The sequence below is a fragment of the Saccostrea echinata genome, unplaced genomic scaffold, assembly GCF_033153115.1.
Source record: "Saccostrea echinata isolate AGI-Se365-2 ecotype Australia unplaced genomic scaffold, CSIRO_AGI_Sech_v1 ptg000033l, whole genome shotgun sequence".
Classification (NCBI taxonomy): Eukaryota; Metazoa; Mollusca; class Bivalvia; order Ostreida; family Ostreidae; genus Saccostrea; species Saccostrea echinata.
Genome location: NW_026889782.1, coordinates 17,629,929 through 17,652,580, shown reverse-complemented (window position 1 = coordinate 17,652,580; position 22,652 = coordinate 17,629,929). Strand labels below are relative to the sequence as shown.

Sequence of the window (22,652 nt, the reverse complement as noted above, 5' to 3'; positions counted from 1 at the left end):
TATTCATTAATGTAGAAAATGCAAATGAATAGAATGTTGAAAGTCAGATGAAGTACCGGTATAATCTGTTAATATATTGAAATGATGACAATGACTTTTGCGTGGATCTGCTTTGACAACTGGATGAAATCGTTTACATAGTTATATATATACAGGACTTTGCTGTATTACTCGGAACTGGTATGTCATGAGTTTTATACAGAAAACAGACTATAGGTGTGAAGGCTCTCCTTCACTGCGAACCTAATGACCTTTGACTAGTTCAAGAAAAACCACGTGATGTAAATTTAAATAACAACAACATTGGTAGGGGTGTTATATTCTGTACTCTGCAAAGCCTGTCGTATGTAATATTATAGTGCAATGTTTTGTTACTCTACGTACATTTTTTGGCTACACGGGCCACAGTCTTTAGCACATGCGCAGGCAGCATCAATTATACCGATGAAGTTAGTTATTTCAAAATTTGAATGTGGCCACACCCAAGTAAGGATTCCAAAGTTTGCATACAGAAAATAGTTCATATATTCATCTTTATGCAAAATATCCTACAGGTATTCGCGTGTGGCTAATAAGAATTTTTACATTTTTTCAGAAGTTGAAGGTGGGTCCTCTATTTTAAGGTTTTTTGTTTGTTTTTTTTCTCGATAATTTTTCACTCATATTGAGACGCCACCACTTGCCGGCGGAGAGCTGCAAATTTTGACATATACTCGGCACTCAGGGCCATTGAACAGTGAGGGATCATATTCGTGCCAGCACCTACTGCGACACGGGACCTCGGTTTATACGGTCTCATCCGAAGGACCGGTCTCCACGTCCCACAGTGGGATTCACCACGTCCTACAGTGGGATTCGAACCCGCAACGTAAGGATCAACTCCTTACACCGCGACTCTAGAGGAAACGCTCTAACCACTGTGTGCATCTATTTTTTAAGTTATGTCACTCGTCAGCTTTTAAGAAAAGTTTAGTAAAAACCTTTACCTTCAGAACTTTTTTTTACAATCATCAATTTTTATAACATATTTAAATTCAACAATGCAAATTATTCAACATTCAATGATAACCCTGCTCACAAAATCATTAAAAAGCAGGATTTATGAGGGACTATTTCTTGTGGTGGAAAGATATGTAGAAGAAAATTCTCAAATCTGCACATTTGTTAATTTAATATCTTCGAACTTTAGCTCCATTCCATTCATTATAGGAATATTCAATATAACTCTCAATATTTTTAGAACAAATTTTACACACTCACTCAACAGACGTTGCCAAGAAATGAAGATATATTTAAAAATTTAATAAAAAATGACAGTTTTTTGCCTGAAAATCGCATATTATGACCAATATCTCAAAATTTACACCACTAACCCCAACTTTTTCTTTCAATATTTTAAACAGGTCTGACCTCAGTTGAACGCCTATTGAGAATTTGTAGCTGGTTCTCGGAATTTCAAAAGAGCTTTTTTTCCTCTGAAAATTCTGTTGCTTAGAAACCTAGGCAATTCGTGGGACATTTTCAACAAACAATATGTTCATTTGCTTATATTACCTTGATATGACCATATGAAAATTTGACATTCCAGCAGACGTAAACTGAAGAAAAAATAACAACAAACAAATCAAAGCAATAGTAGATTACATAATACGTAGCAACTAACCAATGGATTTTCAGTAAGGCTCTGACATTTATACTTGGCAATGTAAGATCAATTTGCAAAATCCTCCAGGAGCGCAGTAGGCTGTTTAAAACAAGATTTTAATATGAGAAGTGTTTGGGTTGTATGTTTCATTTCTGTCTATTGTACATTATCTCACGCTTCCTTTATTTCGAAGATATATACTGCAAAACTAGAATTTGATAACAAAAAGCCCAATAACGAACTTCTGGGAGAATACAAAGCTCACACTTTGTTTGTTTGTTCGGTGAAGTGTCAAAAAGACTGTATCGTCTTTGGATACAATCCTACGATAAAGAAGTGCCGTATCCACAAGACGATATCCACGTCAGAAATGTCTGAGGAGGCAGGTTGGAGATATTATTCTCATCAAGGTTTGTATTAAACATCATTGTGTGCATTAAAAGATACATCATTTACTGTATATATTAAATGATCACTGCTATAATAACTCTGTCACCACGTCGAAATATTCATTTGTACATTTTCTTTTAGGTTTATGTTTTATTTTTCACAGTTATCTTTAAGAAATGTCACTTACGATTCTATTTTAATATATATATATTTTTTAATATTGAAGACCCAAAAGAAAATTTTGGGGTCCAGTTTGCTTATTACAAGGAAAAAGTATAAAAACCTGACCTTTTTGAATACAGTTGTAACTCTATAAACTTAACCCTATTAATATAAACACGTGTGAACATGACAATTAATGTAAAAAAAAATTATGTTACTTATTTTTTATACAATATATTATTAAAAACTGTTGCCAATTTACGCTTGTAAACCACTGTGTGACCTTAGAATTCTACTAAACTTTTTCGGTGAAAAAATTATTTGGCGGGAGTTTACTTTCTGTTGTTAAGAATTAATGGCTCTACCAACTGTAAAGAAAATTAACTTTGTTTTTTCCGAGTTTACCAATCACAAAAGTAAGTTCCAAAGAACTAACATTTTTTTCTTCCAACTAAAAAAGTTGCCTGCGTGTACAGCGTTTGCTCTACAGTCGCGGAGTAAGGAGTTGATCCTTACGTCGCGGGTTCGAATCCCACTGTGGGACATTGAGACCGGTCCTTCGGATTAGACCGTAGAAACTGAGGTCTCGTGTCGCAGTTGGTGCTGGCACGAAAAAGATCCCTCATTGCTCAATGGCCCTGAGTGCCGAGTTTGGGTCAAAATTTGCAGCTCTTTACAGGCAAGTGATGGTGTCTCCATATGAGTGAAAAATTTTCGAGAGGGACGTTAAACAATAAACAAACAAAAAATGAAATAAAAAATATAACACCACAAAATGTTTGAAGTTAAAACATTTTGGGTATAATAATTATTAAAGGTTTTTATAATTAATTTAGTGCTTAATTAAGTTAGAAATATCCTGTAATTTAAAAAAAAAAAGAAGGGAAAAATCGTGGTACGTGAAGACAATTTAGAGATTTGGCTCAAATGTCAAGCTTATAGCGACTTTTGTACGTCTACAGAATATGGTGGAAAAAAATGTGTAAAATGATTTTATTCGGTAAAGACCAATATTTGTCCCCAAAATTAAACTTTGACGGAGAGATATATATATAGTTATATTCTTCATCAAATGATGGATATCTGCAGACTTCAAAGCATTAAATTTTCATCAGCCAAGACGTCATGTTGGATGACCTCAGAAAAAAGACGTCTTTTCAAATTCTCCCTGATTTATAGAGACAAAAGGTTTAAATTACTTCGATATTTTGAGTTAAGAGACACTGAGCGCAGGTTGGATCCAAAACAATATATTTTGATATAATGTGTGGAATGATAATATCAATGAAATATATGAAAATTGTTATGAATTAGGTTTGCGTTTATAAATTATATAGAAAAAAAAGTGAACAAATATTGTGTATTTAATCATCTTTCTGAAAATAACACAAATCCAATTAGTTTGTGATGACATCGAAAAATATATTGCCAATAACCTTCTTCGAAATTATAATATGTTTTGTTAATTCAGTTTTGTTCATACAATGTATACAATTCAGCAAATTTAAAATGAAAAAAAAAACAAACAAAATTTGATTTGGGGTTTGGGGGGTTGGGGCTGGGGGCAAAATATGCATATTCCACAAAAGCTCTTTGTTCTTAAAATATCATTTCAAATACGCTTTGAAAACTGCTTTTGTATGATTGCATGAAGTATCCTGTATTAGGTGACAGATGCAAAATATTATAAAAAAAAATAATATTGTGAATTTTGATTTTTGTTATGAATATCCTCCCACAAAAAGCGTTAGCCCTATATAAATTATATTTCTAACGGATTTTGTTAGGATTTTTTTATAGAAAAGTAGTAAACTTTACCTTGTTTAATGCAAGCGTATTTTAATAATAAAATAAATGTATTATCAATAATTTGAACATTTTACGTTCTGACCAAGCTCTTCTCCAAACAAAAACCACATTCAGCAACCTAAACATTTCTCTAAAATGTGGACGTCGTTTAGCTATCTCTAAATAATCTTGACGTTTAATATAACACTGTTGATAAATGTTGTCTTTTTAACTTTTATTCCATGATGCCCATATTTCTGCTCAATTTTGTATATTGTTAAATTCAGACTTCTATGTGCTCATAACTATCCAAAAAATATCTGCAGCAAAGGACAGATATAATTGCTTTATGTGTGTTTTTTTAATATTAAATTAAAAAAAAAAATAATTAAATCGGTAAAAAAAAATTATGGAAGCCAAAGTCCTTGCTTTTAATAAATATTTTGAATAATTCATGAGTCACACATAAACCTAGACGATCGATTTATCTTCATCCTGTTGCTGATTTTAGTTATTAATTTTCTTCAGGCTTCAAAAGCCTATCCTATTAATTTGTAATCTGTACAAGAGAATTCTCGACAAAGAGGCAGTAATTCTTGTTTTATTATGTATATATCCTTTATAATCTATAATAAAAAAAAAATAAAAAGTAAACTCTTATTTTGATAATGATTTCGATTCAATAATGTACAATCTGTGTATCTTCCAATATATAAACTGATCAGTACAATTATTTTAAAATTTAAAATGTTTTATTTGTAGTAATAATTTAAAGGATAAACATTTGAATAAACAAAGAGAAAGATTTTTACAAGACAAAAAATTCTTGTAATCAAGTTATTTACTCTACAACGTTTCCCATGTTAGCTATTAATGTTGATTTGTCATACCAATTCAGATTGTTTATTTTCCAATTTCTATCTAAAAATTTGCTTGAGCTAAGATGGGTTCCTGTTGTATTAAACATTATTTGTCTCAAACCAAAATTATATATACGGAGTTCTTTTTGTCTTGTTTCAGATCTTGCTGAAGATTGTAAGACAATCCCTGAGAACTGTAACACTAATTCAGGTTTGTATGTAACAGTTTCTCAATAATTGTACATCGACCTCTACTTGCTAGGGTATATATCTTAAATTTAAATTATATTTTTCTGTTTCAGCTCTTTCTGTAGACTGTAAAGACCTTCATGAAAATGGTCACTCCAATTCAGGAGTGTACGACATTTATCCCTATGGAGACATCTCCCGCCCTGTGAAGGTTTACTGTGACATGGAGACGATGGAAGGAGGATGGACGGTTTTTATTACTTAACTTTATCAATCTATAATTAAGAAATATATTTAGCTTCACTAGTATTTTCTCCATCCAACAGATTGAACAGGTGTATATGATCACCATCCGGAACATAAAGAATCATTTCAACTTAATAGATAATACTAATATAGTTTTTCATCATGACTTTGTTTTTTATTTAAATTAAACCTTTGCTTGTTATAATACTCCAATTAATATGATTAAAAATATCAAATAAATGCATTTCTTTCAAAGGCAATACAAAAAAGGGTAGATGGGTCCGTGTATTTTGGTAGGAAATGGGCTGATTATAAGAATGGTTTTGGTTCACCGGAAAAGAATATCTGGATCGGTAAAAATGATTTTGTTTACAATTGAAGCCATCCTTGATCAGCTCTCAGATCAAAATGGTCAAATTAAATTTAGAAAGGCAAGAAAAAGATAAAAGCAGAGGAAGGCAGATAAATGAATTTCATTTTCATAACATGAGCATTCTTGATCACCTTCCACAATGGAATCATATACTTAGGAATAGTTTTGAAGAATGAATTAAAAAAAGAAATAATTTAAAAAAAAAAATTGTTTCTTCTTTGAAGTATTTCAATGAGAGAAAACCCATTGATTTTGCAATAGACATATCAATTATTTTTTATTTATCAATAAAGGAAATGACGTCATCCACCAGTTAACAAAGGGAAGGAACACTTACCTCTATGTCTCCATCACACATGAGGAAAAGGGAAAACTGTACCAGATATATGATCAATTCTATGTTTCCAATGAAACTGAGAAGTATCAACTCTTCCTGACTGGGAATTCCACGGGAACGTTAGGTATGTGATAACGAAAATTTGCTCTCAAAAGAAAAGGGAGCAAAATATTGAATGATTGATTATTGCTTTTTTTAAGTCCCTTATAAGAATATAACTCATGCGTCATCAAATACCATGAAGGGCTGCAAATTCAGACTTTACATGGAAGTGAAGGTTCTTTACCCTGCAAACGCCTACTGTTTCATTCGAAAGACCTGAGACTTTCATTCTAATACCGGGCTTTTTGCAAAAGAACAATTACTAATTTTTCGCATCTCAGCGCCTTTTTGAACAGGCGCAGATATAGACTGTCAGTTTGTCAAGATAACACTCAGTTTTGAAATTTTCTATGCGTAAAAATGGCAACAGGTTATTATAAAACAAAAACATTTTAAACTTTCCTTATATACATTATGAAAATTTAAAATGCTCTATTGTACATTTAGGGGCATTTCAAAACTTGTACTATAATTATATTTTCATTTTGTTTACCAAATATAAAAAGAATAAAATTCTTTTCGAAAAATCAATTTCGAATCATCGGATTGCAAGTTAATTATTAACTTCAATGTTTTCTTGTCACAAGGATTATATTTGTGAAGGAAAAAAGTCCTAGCACCAACCGTTCAAAAGGTATGGCCAAGGTTAAAGTTTTCCAAAAGTAAGTCAAACTACAAGGTGAATGTCAAAGGGTCAAAGTTGTTGGTATATCCAAAGGAAGGTCTTGTCACAAGGATTATATATGTGAAGTATGAAAGCCCTAGCAACAGCCGTTCAAAAGTAATGGCCGATGTTAAAGTTTTTCAAAAGTAGGTCAAACTCCAAGGTCAAAAGGTCAAATATGGTGGTACCCAAAGAAAGGTTTTGCCACAAGGAATACTCATCTGAAGAACGAAAGCCCTAGCATCAACCGTTCAAAAGTTATGGCCAAGGTTAAAGTTGAGAAAAATTTTTGCAAAATTGGGTCAAACTTCAAGGTCAAAAGGTCAAATATGGTGGTACCCGAAGAAAGGTCTTGTCACAAGGAATACACATGTGAAATACGAAAACGATAGCTCCAACCAATCAAAAGTTATGGGCAATGTTAAAGTTTTTGCGGACAAACAGACAGACGGACGGACAGGGCAAAAACTATATACCCCCGAATCTTCGATACGGGGGCATAAGAAATCTTTTGCCAAGTATTTTTTATTGTATTTTACATTGTTCTACTTTATTAACACTTGTATTTGTACAGGTGACAAAATGAGAAAAAAAGAAGGTTCCCCCGGTGCTATTAATGGCATGTTCTTCACCACCATTGACAAAGACAACGACAATTTTGCACGTAACTGTGCTATCGATCAGCCAGGGGGCTGGTGGTTTAACAGGTGTGGTAACACCTTCCTCAATGGTCCCTGGGCTACTCAGCACTGGTACCGTCCTTGGAATCCTCTATTTATAAGTGGGGAATATATAAAGGAGACGATGATGTTGATCAAACGACACTAGTAGGTGCAACAGTCATTTTTAATAGCAACCGCCGCCGCAAAACTCCATTTGCAATTCGAGATTATGAAAGTGAGGAGAGAAAAAATAACGAACTGTGCAGATTGATTCAAATTGTTTCCCGAAGTATACTGCACTTGCAATTCTCTTTGAATTGGGATATGGCTATTCAAAAATATGATCATATCTAAAAAATATCAATTAAAAAAGGAACTCACTTTGCTTAAGGTATTCAATGTATAATGAAGGGATTTTTATCAATTTTGAATAAATTTAAACTATTTAAAAATGCATTGCTAGATAACGATAAAAGTGAAATGAACCAAATTCACATGACTGATTACAAGTAAGACGACGGTCATTTTGCACCTTAAAAGTTTTTGAAGAGTTATCTCCCCTTGATTAAAATCAGAAAATTCTTAATTTCTAAAAATTTCTGTGGTAAATGATTCATTTTATTTCATAGATTAATAGAGACAGAGTTTATGCTTATTTTCACCAAGAGATTTGTTTGAAATTCAAATTACTTTTTACAATATCTTAAAAAAACATGCACTGCCCATAGACTTCAATGTAAAGTTCAAGGTGCAATTAACTGGAAAATAATCAAAATTTTGTAAATTCATTTGGTGGAGCATTTTTATTAGGTAACACCTTCAAAATGCTACCGTGATTAAAAATATTGAACCATTCATTTTTAGGTACAAAATATGGTCGTTATACATTGAATACCTTAAATGGAAATTGCAGTAGGATTAATTGCCCTCTATTGTAATTTGGTCTTTTTCATTTCTTTTTGAAATTCTGCTACCATACAATGTTCTGTCACGTATATCACAGTCTACACCTTCATAATGTTTTGTGCGGTTTGAAGCGGCGGATCTTTGTTAAAAGCTGAATGGTTAACATTTATAAATACACATCTTAACGCGAGTACTTGCCATTGATTATCTTGGGAACATATCGCACATCGCCTCTTCATCAAATTTCAGCAATTAAAAAAAATGTAAATTTTTAATGTAATGTGAGTTTTTGTAAAATTACTTGATAATGAAATATATGGAGATAACGAACAGTATTCAAGCTCAAAAGTCCATGAAACAATACAAAATAGGAGCAGAGCAAACACGGACCTCCAAAGATCAGAGGTGGGATCAGGTGCCATGGAGGAGTGAGCATCCCCTTCCGACCGGTCACACCCGCCGTGTGCTCCTTGTCATGATCAGGAAATAACGGAAAAATCCGTCGACAATTCAGCGTGTAAATAATGGCCTAACAATTAGTATGAAAAACGTCAGTCAGCATTTGACTCAATGATAAATTGTATTTGCTGACAAGGTCATTGTATCGAGCATAGAATGATAACACATTCTTTTCAAGTATTTCGAAATCTAAATTATATATAAAAAGATATTTTAGCTTTTTAAAATTATTTTATTAAAAATTAAACAAATCTTATCTGATGTATACAAGGCAAATCGGAGGTAAATATTGATATACTTTGTATACAGTCTATTTTGTATTCTTATTTATCTCAACAGGTTGGAAATGGAACAAAGAAAGCCATGGTTTGTTGAGTCCATTACAGGCTTTTAAATACATCAGTCTGAAGCAGTTCAGAGACTTTTTTAAACTGTATTTATCATGTTTTCTTTATTTGTATCGTGAAGTTTGTTTTTTTTCTGAGATTTAAGAAAAGATATTTTAGCCATGCTAGCTCGGATTGGATAAGACATGTATTGTTTGATAAAATAAAGATCATTACCAAAATATATTTTATTTTAAATTCAAAAGGTCGGGGATAAAATCCTCATTCATTTCCCTTCTTTATATTCCCCGATGTTGATAAAATATGGAGTAAATTATTGAAATTGTCATTTAGATTTACAAACCTAATCCAGAGTTACACTTCAATCCAAATTTATAGGGTTAAGTACCATAATTAACAGGAAAAAAATATTAGACACGTTCCTTTCCAAGAATTAATTTTTGACACGATTGGTGATTAAAATCATTACAAAAAAAAGAGAGTAGATTTGCTTACTTATGACATAACTGAAAACGAAAATCAATTTTTAGTCAAAAACTCGATAGACTTTAAAATATTCAAAAAAATTCTACGGTGTACAAGTATAAAAATTAAGTCAAAATTTTATCATATTTATGTAAGTAACATTCCACTCAAAAATTCCTGTGCTCTGAGGTCTACATAGAAAATTTAGAATCAAAGTGAAACTGGATGTTCTGAGTTAAAGTGCGTGGGCGCTAATCTGAATGATGATTGGTCATACAATTCAACCCCGATAAGAGACCAGGTCAAGCTTTACTTAATACAAGTTGCGAACAAGTACAATGAGAAAGCTTATATACCTCATGTTTTTGATGTCTTAAAACAATCCTAATACTTAGAATATGTTGTTATTTTTAAGATGTTAATAAACTTTCCAAAATACCCATAAGGAAATAAGTGAGAAAAATTAAACAAATTCACTAAAAACGACACAGGTAAACTTGAATAAAAAAAAGATGAAGAAAACGGAGTAATCAATCTCAAAGCACCTAAAATCATAACTAATCCGTTAGGAGGGCACAAAATATGAATCCCCGGAAATTCCAGGGGGTGGGATCAGGTGCCTAGAAGACGTAAGTATCCTCCGTCGACCTGTCACATCCACCAAGTGCACTTTGTATTGATCAATTAGAGGGAACATTCTTTGATCGAATTCAATATCAAACATAGGCCAAACAATTGGTATGAAATATGTCGGTCAAAATACGACTCAGTCATAGGATATATTTGCGAACAAGGTCATTATAACGACCACAGAATTCACCTGACTTAAATTGAGGATATTTAAATTCCTGTAACATCAACTTATCTATGAGTAGCCTATTTCGGTTTAAAAATTCATTGTACGCAGAACATGTTTTTGAGTATCGAAAAAGTTGGGAGACACAAACATCACATGAAGTTAAAAGCGGAATATTACTATATAAATAAGGAAAGTCGACGATTGAAAAGCTGAAGTCATTTTGTTTTTACACATTTTAATTGTTAGTTTGCATTTATCGTCTGTAGTCCGTAAAACGTCAAACTATAAAACAGATGTAGAAAACTCTGTAATATCTTTTATTTTCAGTTCACTGGGATATATCGAGTCGACATATGAATTGCATTAACTATTGTTAATAGATAAAACGTCCTTGATGTACCTGAATATCAAGGTTGAAGGCTACAGCAAGTGTTTTTCTTCTTCTCAAGTTTTTGAATAAATCTAGCCTCATAGGAATATAAAAACAGGTTTTCCAATAAAGGAGTACAATTAGAACCCATCGAAATTCCAACAGTGTTTTGGAAAAAAAACGGTGTCCAAAAATTCCATATAAGTCAATGAGGAATTCCAGCATGCTTTTGATTTCAATTTCAGAGTAATATAAAATGAAAATGGTGCATCGATTAATTGAAAATGACACGAATTATATTGTATGGAAATGATACGTATAAGTTGAAACAAGTTTTTACCATACAAATATCTTATTAGAGATCTCGTCTTCATTACTCGGAAATACTCCTCAGAGAAATTCTTTCAGACATACATGTAGCCAATACCAGTTTTCATCCCCAAAAAAATTTGGAAGAAAATTCTAAAACAAGCCATTAATTACTACTTCTAACAATTCGTCATGGAAATTTCTTCATACAACTGTACATTTTTGGATTTACTCATTCTCGACAAAAGAATTGCAAATACATTGCAAACTTGTGAACTCTTGTACCTAAGAAAGATACATATCAGTAAATTATCTGCTCGAAATCTTTTACAAATAGTTTTCATGCCATAATGTCTTGTTCCGTTACTTCTAACGAAAGGGGTGAATTTACGTCTGAATAAGGCTATTGGTTTAATACAATGATGTTTGTATAGATTTTGTCACATTGAGCGAATTAGATTTTTATACCCCCGCTCTGAAGAAGAGGGGGGTATACTGTTTACCCTTGTGTGTCTGTCTGTCTGTGTGTCTGTCCGTAACAAATTTTCGTCGCAGTTTTCTCATTAACTACTCAGCGCAGATGCTTGATATTTTAGCACAATCTTTGTTGAGGCATGCCATATGGTCGGATTTATTTTTGTTCGAATCCGATGTCAACTTCCTGTTCATCCTTGCGTCTGTCCTTTCCAAATTTCCTTTGCATATTTCTCAGCAACTACTCAGCGTAGATGCTTGAAATTTTGGCACAATCTTTGTTTAGGCTTGCAAAATGGTGGGATTTATTTTTATATGAATTAGTTATCAAGTTCCTGTTTATCAGTGCGTCTGTCCATAACAAATTTTTCGTCGCAGTTTTTTCAGCAACTCCTCATCAAAGATGCTTGCAGTTTTAGCATATTCTTTGTTTAGGCATACCATATGGCGGGATTCATTTTTGTTTAAATCTGACGTCAACTTTCTGTTTATCCGCGCACCTGCCTGTACCAAATTTCCGTCACAGTTTTCTCAGCAACTACTCAGCAAGATGCTTGAAATTTTAGCACAATCTTTGTTTAGGCATGCCAGTTGGTGGGATTCATTTTTGTATGAATTTGATGTCAACATGAGAGGGTAACCATATATTCATATCAGAGGGGGGTGGGGGTGGGGTATTGCTAGTGAGCATTCGCTCACAGACTTCTTGTTTTCTTCTCTGTTCTAAGAGGTACCTACGACTTAAGTGGTAAACAAAAAGAAGTTCATATTAAAAGTTTTCATTTTTAGTTTGTTGTATAGCCACTTTCCACGTTAATGTGTATGAAACAAACACAAATGATAAGATCACTGTGCGAATCAAATTTGAAGATTAGTGTTTAATAAATGCGAATGCGTATATGCTAAAAGAGAGATCTTAACGAAATAAGAGATAACTTTTTTTTCAAAATCATTGTCAAACCCAATGGATGGCTCCCAAGAGTTTTTAATATTCACTTTGGAGTTCAAGAATTAAAAGAAAATCACAAACATAAGCCTTTCCAAACCTTTGAAACGCATTTTAAATGTTTGTATACTGAAACGCAAGAGAAAGTCAACAAGGAGTAATTTACAAATATTTGAATTTTTTATCTAATGATTTTCAAAAATGAATACAGTAAGGTAAAACTCGATTTAAAAACATCAGAGAATTGATAAAAAATGTTAAATGATTATCTTTGAACTTTAGAAAGTAACACATAAATGTTAAAAGATCCCCCACCCCTGACATTCAATTAAAGCGTGCAAGACTGCCATGTGCAACAGTTGCAGCTTGACTTCTACGATTCAATAGGTTCATCAATCTCGAGATCTGAGCAAAAGATATATTCTTTGCCATTTTATATGCTTGTTTTTCAGATGAGGTCCAATTTTCTCTAGCCAAGCGCAATGTGGTAACCCTTGGACTTCCGGTCCAAGGACTGTCATTCATGCTAATGATACGTAAGAGCCCGTTGAGGTGTAATGTGGTGCATATTTGCATCAGCAACTCTCCATCACCTTTATTTTGAGATTTTCCAGCTAGAGCAATGGAAAAGCTTACATAATTCATTTTTAGGAAGCCTTGGCATCGCTTACGGAAAAGAAAGGAGAATTTGTTTTTTGTTTTTTTTTAACATTGCTGCATTACCTACGATGAACAGACACAAATCCTTAAAACATATCATTGCCAAATGTTTTCTTAAACATGCAATTTTCGATTTCTTTTAAACAGACTCAAACTTAACTTCCGGTAATGGTATGAAAATAATTCAACCGTTAAATTACCGATATTTACAAGGTTGAAGATGTCCTTACTTTTTAGGTACAAAATTATATCCTATATATAATATTTCCTCCTAAAATTGGATGTTGTGTTTCAGTATATTTTTGTATATTCTTCATTTCCAAAGATATACCAAGTCATGGCTTTTTGACATCATAAACGGCTGCTTTTTAAATAAAAATGGAACGCGTAAATTTACTTATCATTGGTCACTTGCAAAATCATTTTGAAAAAAAAAACAAGACGTCTGTGAGTCAATGCTCACTTATAATACCTTCGCTCTAATGTGAATACACAAGTTCAGTTAAGGACAGAAACAGTGATAATCAGGAAGTGGACATTGGATTTGTACAAAAATGATACGGCATGCCTAAACAAAGGGTGTACTAAATTTTCAAGCAGCTGGAGTGAGTAGTTGCTGAGAAAACTGCCACCCAAATTTGTTATGTATGGTACGGACAGAGGCACTGATAAACAGGAAGTTGACATCAGATTCTTATAAAAATAAATCCCAACATACGGCATGCCTAAACAAAGAGTGTGCTAAAATTTCAAGCATCTGCGACGAGTAGTTGCTGAGAAAACTGTGACCAAAATTTGTTATGTATGGTACGGACAGACGCACGGATAAACAGGAAGTTGACATCAGATTCGTACAAAAATGGTTCCCAACATATGGCATGCCTAAACAAAGAATGTGCTAAAATTTCAAGCATCTGTGACGAGTAGTTGCTGAGAAAACTGTGAGAAAATTTGTTACGGACAGACGCACAGACGGACGGACAGACAGACAGACACACAAGGGTAAAACAGTATACCCCCTTTCCTTCTGAGCGGGGGTATAAAAAAAACATTTTGCTTGTACAGAAATACTCCCAAATTGATAATAAAAAAGATGCTCGAGTCTCTGATTGACAATATCTATGTAGTTTTTGGAGACCAGGTCTTCCAACATTCTGCTGGAATCCCCATGAGTTCCAATTATGCCCCATTTCAGCAGTCCTATTTTTATATGCATATGAAGCAGACTTTTTTTTCTTTAAAAACCACAACATGAAAAGACGAAAACACATGTTATGGCCTTCAAATCTACGTTAAGATAAATCGACGACGTATTTTCAAATAACAAAAGTTAAAACATTGCTGTGACGTCATGCCTTTGTTCTTGCAGTCTAAAAATTTACCTGTAGCCGTCCGATAATAATAATTACCAATCCAATAATATATTATCGGACGGCAGTGATAACAAAATCGGACTGTATTTAAAAACCAAAATGTAGAATGAAATCAAGTATTAATATGCCCCAAAACAAAAAAGGTTAGATAAAAAACAAATTCAAGGAAAGCAAATGCAAGGAAACTGATTTGTTACAACACAGCAAATCCGTGAAGAAGGAAAACGAGTTTAACCTCGTGGCGAAAACAGTAACAATTTCTATTGGGGCTAAGTGTTTTCGATACAGCACTGTAAATAAGCGAATTCAAATACATTTCCGATTAAGAATTTATGAATCTCTCCATTTAACGAGGTTTGTCGCCGATGACCACACTTTTAAAACCAGAGATTTTGATTATATCCAACTAAAATTTCAGATAAAACCACGCATTTTTAAATTCCATAGTGGTGATATCACCCAACACAATCAATGTAAGATGAACTTAATAAAACAATGAATGTCATGTTTCAATTAAAAATAAAATCCTTCAACATCTGACCAGTGTCCATTATTCCTGCTAAGCTAAGCGACTGCCATTGAATGAATGAAATGAAACCAAAGAGTTCACTCACTGTTTTTAACGTCTAAAGAAAAAAAAACCTTTCTTTTTTTTCTTTTGTCTACTTATTAGATGGTTTCAAGTATTTAAAAAAAAAAAAAAAAAAAAAAAAACACTATTGATGCCAGAATTCCTATTGTGTAATTATCAGACTCCTCCAGGTAACTTTTGGACATTTAAATGGCAATGTTTTAAGTAAGATATATGCCTCATACAATTCTATATGTAAAATTATCAGACTGTTTTCGGCCCTAACGGGCCTCAAACAGTCTGATAACTTTACATATAGAACGTTAGGACCGAAAACAGTCTGATAATTTTACATATAGAACAGTATTCGGCATATATCCATTACTTATTTCCATTCATATGTCGACTCGATATATTCTAGTGAACCTGAAAAAATAAGGTACCACAGAGTCTGACACTTCGGTTTCATATTTGGATATTTTTACAAGAAAAATTCGTTCATGGTAACCAAACAACAAAACTTTATGATACACATGTTGACTTCAACTTTTCTATCGTCAAATTATCTTATTAATTTAACAATATACTCTTATCACCTGCATTTATGTATGAAAAATTTCTAAAACTAGGCAAGCTTGATTCATCAGACAAGTTGATGAATCATGGATATGAATAGTCTCGTTTGAAGTTAACATTTCGCATATTCTATCGTCGATACTATACCTTGTCAGCAATTACAATCTATCAATAAGCAGAATGCTGACTGAAATTTTTATCTTAATTGTTAGGCCATTATTTACACACTTTATTGTCAACGGATTTTTTTCCGTTTGCCTGATCATGCCTAGGAACACACGGCGGGAGTAATCCATCAACAGGGGATGCTTACACATCCATGACACCTGATCCCACCTCTGATGCTTTCAGATATCCGTATCTTCTCTGCTCCTGATTAGTATTGTTTCAGTGGGCTTCTATTCGTTATCTCCATGTTTCATAAATGCACTCGGATACTTCAAACAGCTATACATGTATTATCCTCAATTTACATCCTCACATGTTATATGACTTGTTGATCATTTGGCGTTTACATAATTTTTTCCAGGAAGGTTGAACAAGAAGATTGATTGTATGTTGTTTTACGTCCCATTCGAGAATTTTTCACTGATATAGAGACGTCACCATATACCGGTGAAGGGCTTCAAATTTTGACCTTTACTCGGCACTTAGGGCCATTGAGCAGTGAGGGATCTTTATCGTGCCAACGCCTGCCGTGACACGGGGCCTCGGTTTTTAAGGTCTCATCCGAAGGACCCGCAACTTTCACTTCAAAGTGCCGAGCGCATGGCGAAGGAACAGTTGCTACCCATTTTTTATCGACTTAGGTCAGTCGCGGCCGAGATTCGATTTCACAACCTCCCGATCACGAAGCGAGCGCTCTACCGACTGAGCTACCGTGAACGGTTTGAACAAAAGAGCTTGGGTGCTAGTCTAAGTGATGATCCACATTACTGCATACGCTTGTTCAATAAACTTTTTTAAAATACACAATGTTATAATACAAACATAAACATATAAAATTAACACAATCCTGTCATTGTAATATCCATTTTTGTTAGAAAGAGGAAGAAAGAAGGAAAGAGAAAAGGAGAGAGAGGGGATGAGTTGAAAAATAATGTGGGAGACAGATAAGAAGAGGACGAAGCAATACGTAAACTTATCGTATCAGAGTGTATCTAAAAAGTATCGAGAGCAAGACTGGGTTTTACTTGTATGCTGATTTATCCTCAATATTGCCGACTCGGCGTTAAACCCTAATCAATCAATCAATCAATCCTCACACGTATTTTCTAATACATCGCAATTTATTCAAGAGACGTTATCAAATATATACTGCCCTACGCAATATTCAAAATGATAATATACTTTTATAGACTTACACGCCTTCCGTTATCTACTGACATGAAGGCCAGCTTTTTTTAATACCCTCCAGCTAAGGCAGAAAAAATATTGCGCAAAGTGATCATTAATATAACACAATACAGATTAAGAAAACAGTCAATATATGGATGAATTGATAAAAATTGTCTGATAAATAATTATCAACCTACACTAAATACTACGGAAGCCCGTTGAGGCCAATTCAGAGAGAGAAATATTTTTTATTGCGTTTAAACGCAATAATTATTACGTTTAATCGCAAAACATTGCGTTTAATCGCAATAATCATTGCGTTTAAACGCAAAAGATTGCGTTTAATCGCAATGCATATTGCGTTTAAACGCAAAACACTTTGCGTTTAATCGCAAAAGATTGCGATTAAACGCAATCTTTTGCGTTTAAACGCAATACTTTTGCGATTAAACGCAATAATTTTTGCGTTTAATCGCAATGATATTTTTGCGTTTAAACGCAATAATTTTTGTGATTAAACGCAATACTTTTGCGTTTAATCGCAATAATTTTTGCGTTTAAACGCAATACTTTTGCGATTAAACGCAATAGTTTTGCGATTAAACGCAATAGTTTTGCGATTAAACGCAATACTTTTGCGTTTAATCGCAATAATTTTTGCGTTTAAACGCAAAAATCTTTGAGTTCAATGGCAATAATCTTTGTGTTTAAAGGCAGTCATTTGTATCAAACCTTGCAGAGAACAATGGACCCACGCATACTTATATCTTTTATTTCTTTCTCTTTTTACTTATTAGGAAATTGTGTGTTGTCTTTAGAGAATCAGATTTCTCCGAGCAAACACTCTCTGAAAGGTAAATCACTAATAAGAATTTATAGAGGAGAAAAAAATGTCGGGTTGTAAAAACAAAGGAATCCTAAGAACGAGACATGTCTTAAGTTTATTCTCTACATTTTTAATGAAGTTTCGGTCAGTTGTTCTGCTAAAAAAACTGTCCCATACGTTGCAGTCACAAGTTTAAATCATGTATAAAGGGATTTTGGAAAGGACGGAGGAAATGTTGGAATTACGTACAACATGATGAAGTATTTAGACTTCAATGTACATTCATAACCCTTCCTATGGTTGCATACAGTAAACACAAGAACATATGTAATGGATTTATATGAGGTCAAAATCAAAATCAAATGAAAACAGATTGATCCATGTGTACTACATGTATCAAATTGACAAGTGCTATTAATACCACTGAAACTTTCTCTATAAGTTATGATACACGTAAGCAATTGATCAGAGACTTCATTAAGAGTTTTGGGTTCTAACACATTTAAGACATTCAGGTTGTTAGGATGCCATTGTTTTATTACAATTTTCAAAAACTGGAAAATTTTGCAAAAAGACACAGAACAAATCTGATCTTCTTAAGTTGAAGTGTCGGGTCCTAGTACATGTAATTATAAGCTTTGACTAATTCATGTTTGATTTTGAAACTACAGTATCATTGTGTTTAAATGCAAAACAAATCCTTGTAAGGAAGGATTATTGCGTTTAAACGCAAAAATTATTGCGTTTAATCGCATTACTATTGCGTTTAATCGCAAAAGTATTGCGTTTAATCGCAAAAACTATTGCGTTTAAACGCAAAAATTATTGCGTTTAAACGCAAAAGATATTGCGTTTAAACGCAAAAATATTATTGCGTTTAAACGCAAAAAGTATTGCGTTTAATCGGAAAAGTATTGCGTTTAAACGCAAAAGATTGCGTTTAATCGCAATCTTTTGCGATTAAACGCAAAGTGTTTTGCGTTTAAACGCAATATACATTGCGATTAATCGCAATCTTTTGCGTTTAAACGCAATAATTATTGCGATTAAACGCAATGTTTTGCGTTTAAACGCAATAATTATTGCGTTTAAACGCAATAAAAAATATTTCTTTCTCTGAACTGGCCTCAACGGGCTTCCGTAAAATACACAGGCAATGTGATTTTGTTTATACTCAGCATGTCTTTTGATATTGTCTAAATACCTGCCAAATATCTTATTGAAACTTTAAGTGACAAAAAGTTATGACCCCCCAAAAATGTAAGGAGGGCAACACCTTCTGAAAATTTATTTTTTGATGATCCTGAATTAAATAATAATGGTTTACTTTGGAAATAAAGACTTTCCTGATCAAATTCAATGTATTGAGTTTTGTAGAACTTTTGTTAGACCAAGTTATGGTCATAGCCGATATATATAAAATATGTCAGGAACATGAGGAATGCAACATAAAAAAATGTAATACTATTAAATACCATTGCTATAAATATCTTTATGACAATGAAGTCAAAAAAGAATTTTCATAATGTAAAACAATAACATTTTCTATTTAAAAGTAAAAATTGTTATGTGAATCACAAGCAACATTAATGAAAAACAAGTATCTGTGCATACCCATTAAAGACAGGAGTGCGACATATGATGTTTTGCTCCCCAACATTATAAAATTGAAGTAATTCCACAACAACTTCAGTTAAACAAAACACATATTCTGGTGTAATTTTATGCGTCACGATTCTACTTTAACGACAAACGTGCTCTTGGTCAGAAGTGCAACAAAAATGTTACAAGTATCTACGACCAATTATAAATAAATATAAAGAAAACATTGCTGAGTAGAATGTTCTGATTGACCTATATGGTTAACAGTGTTTGTCACACGAAGAGAATCTCCTATAAAATATACTTTTGTCTCCTCAATAATATTTATTGAATACAGCTAGTTTATGACATTATGATTAATAGGGATAATTCAAGATATAACGCCAAGTTTAAACAATTTAATGCATTTAAACCATGATGTATCGGTACTATAAATATTGCAAAGACCCGGCTCTTCTCTCATTACATTACTTCTATTGTATTCTCTTTATCATTTCTTTAAAAAAAAAAAAACATTAAGTTTTTGTTTTGCTAATGAAATCATCAACAATCCTATAAGCTAAAGTTTTTCCCTTTAAAAAAATGAGTAATTCATAAAATCACAGATAAATCTAGAGAATAGAATTATCTTGTCATCACATTAATACATGTACATACCATTTTCTCCTCCTTATCAATTTTCCTCTGGGTTTCCTAAAAAAAATTATATTAATTTTCTATCTCTTTTAGATCTTCTGGAAAAGTGAAAAGTCAGTCTTGTAATTTTTTTTTCTAATTTTCTTTTTATAAAAAAAAAATATAAGAAAAATTTAATTATTAATATTCTAATATATTCTAGTAATGTATTTTTTTAAGAAATGTAATGAGATTTTTCCAATATTTAATTCTGTGATAACAATTGTTGACATACTAGTATATATATTAGCTTAGATTATAATGTATCAGACAAGGAAGCAATTCTCTATTCTTAGTCTGTGAAAAGAGTTTTCAAAGAGTTTCTTGATACTTTTATTTTCAAAATATCTTATATGATACATTTTTTGTTTATTTCTGGCAAATTAATATACCTTTATTTGTCAAAATAAAACACTCTTCCCTTTTATATTAAGCTGCACAGAGCTGAAAACACATACGGTTTTGACGTAAAGCTTACAGATTGAAAGTGAAAAATAAGCATTACGATTTCTCTTTTTACATGTATTCTTTCTACCACACTTGTCAACTCTTACAGGAGTCTACCGATTTGGAACCTATTCTACCACTGGTCTGTTTTTTAAACCCCAGTATCTACCGATTTTTACGAAATCCGGAATTTTTTTTACCGATTTTGCTTTGAATAATACCATATTTCCGTGTGAAGAGAAGATGACAGTCATTGTTTATCGGTAGATACATGTTTATTGCTGCTGATAACAGGTTACCAACAAGGTGTCAGCTGTGCTGCCAGTGATTACTGGGATTGTAATTGCTTCCAATTCGCATTAGCAGAGTTTATTAACAGATCATTAGCAGAGTTTATTAACAGAGACAGACATACCATATTTGGAAATATTGGCAAATGACAACGGGATACGAACTAGTGACGAGATAACACTTTGAAGCAATATTTGATATACTTAAAAGCGGCATATAAATGGTTATATGTTTAATAAATACGGCATTCCACTTTATAGTCACGTACGAAGTTATAAATCATGGAAAATACCAATCTCCTTTGCAGAGTTGTCGTTCCTTCCTCTCTCAGACACCTCTGCAACGGGCTCGCGTCAAGATTTTTGACAAAAGGTAAAAAACATGATATTCCAAGGATTATTTAAAATTATACTAATATTTCTAGATATACTTAGTGTAATGCTCAGGGATAGCAGTAATTTATCGCTAACCTAATAAGCTCTTGAGTAGCACAGCGGCATTTTAAATTTGTAAGATATAAAAATGATGCGCAATTTAATCAAACTCAATTTCATCAGACCTGTGCAGAATCCATGAACTCAATATATAATCAAGATTAATCAAGGTTTCAAAGATATAATTCAATTTATCCCATGTTTACCCCTTTATCCCGTGGATATGACTCATTGGATAAATTTTTCATAATCCACAGTTGTGACGTCACAATGGTTTTTGCGTTAGCGCGATGAAGTAAAATAAAGTGGAGTCCTATATAAAACAGTGTAAAACATTGGTTGTGAAGTATTAAACATGGGATAAAAAGAATTTCCCATGATTTGTAGTTGGATATGACTTTTATCCAACTCGTTGTGTGTTTTTATCCCCTCGCCAAGGCTCGGGGATAAAAAACACACAACTCGTTGGATAAAAATCATATCCAACTACAAATCATGGGAGATCCTATATTTATTCAATAACATTATAATATATAAAAATCAACAATAGATTAGATATTCTCTCACACAACTCATTCATTCATAATTAGAATCAATTTAAATATAATTAAAATTATGTATCGCCAGAACTACTTTAAAACCTTCCAAAATAAAGGGGCTGAATCAAGGGGAATAACTTAAGTTGAATAATCCCGTAACGAAACATTTTATTTAATGTAAACAGGATTTGATAAATACCATTTGTGAACTGAGTTAAATTACTCAATCGTTCACTATGATTATCTATCTGAGACTAATGAATACATTTACTGATTCTAACAATTACCAAAGTGAACATACAGTTAAATTACTGCTTCATTCACATGGTTATCCCTACTTGAAGTATAAATAAAACAACTAAACCACAAGTGTATATCACAGTTTATTTACTGCCTTGATATACGTATGGTTAATAATTACTAAGTTCTTTGTCAACAATTCTAAAGAGAAAAATATGACTAAAAAAATAATCAAAAGTTTACTTAAAATAATTAAATTTACTCTAAATCAATTTTAAAAGATTTCTTAATCAAAAATAAATAAAATTTCAATGAATTTCAATCAAATTAAAAATTAATAAATTTCCGAAAAATATCCTAACTCAATAAATAATCACGGAAATAATAACTTACAGTTAAATCACTGCATCAGTTATTATCCCTGCGATTTAAATAAATAAAAACCTAATCCTAAACAAATAAATAAAAGAAAAAAAAATTTAAAAAAAAAAAAATAAATAAATAAATAAATTGGAACGTCAAAACGTACCAACTATTCTCCTAAAACCAATGGGAAAAAGTGACTGCCAGACGTCAAACCTCTGTAT

The 22,652-nt window shown here is 32.5% G+C and overlaps 1 protein-coding gene across 1 annotated transcript; it reads left to right on the top strand.

Moving 5' to 3' along the window:
• The first annotated feature begins 2,015 nt into the window (after window positions 1–2,015).
• LOC133198212 (fibroleukin-like) lies at window positions 2,016–7,584 on the top strand. The gene is made up of 6 exons (XM_061334336.1): window positions 2,016–2,031; window positions 5,006–5,056; window positions 5,148–5,284; window positions 5,537–5,633; window positions 5,947–6,114; window positions 7,331–7,584. Exons 1-6 carry the CDS (start codon window positions 2,016–2,018, stop codon window positions 7,582–7,584), a joined length of 723 nt encoding a protein of 240 aa, XP_061190320.1.
• Window positions 7,585–22,652: the final 15,068 nt, after the last annotated feature.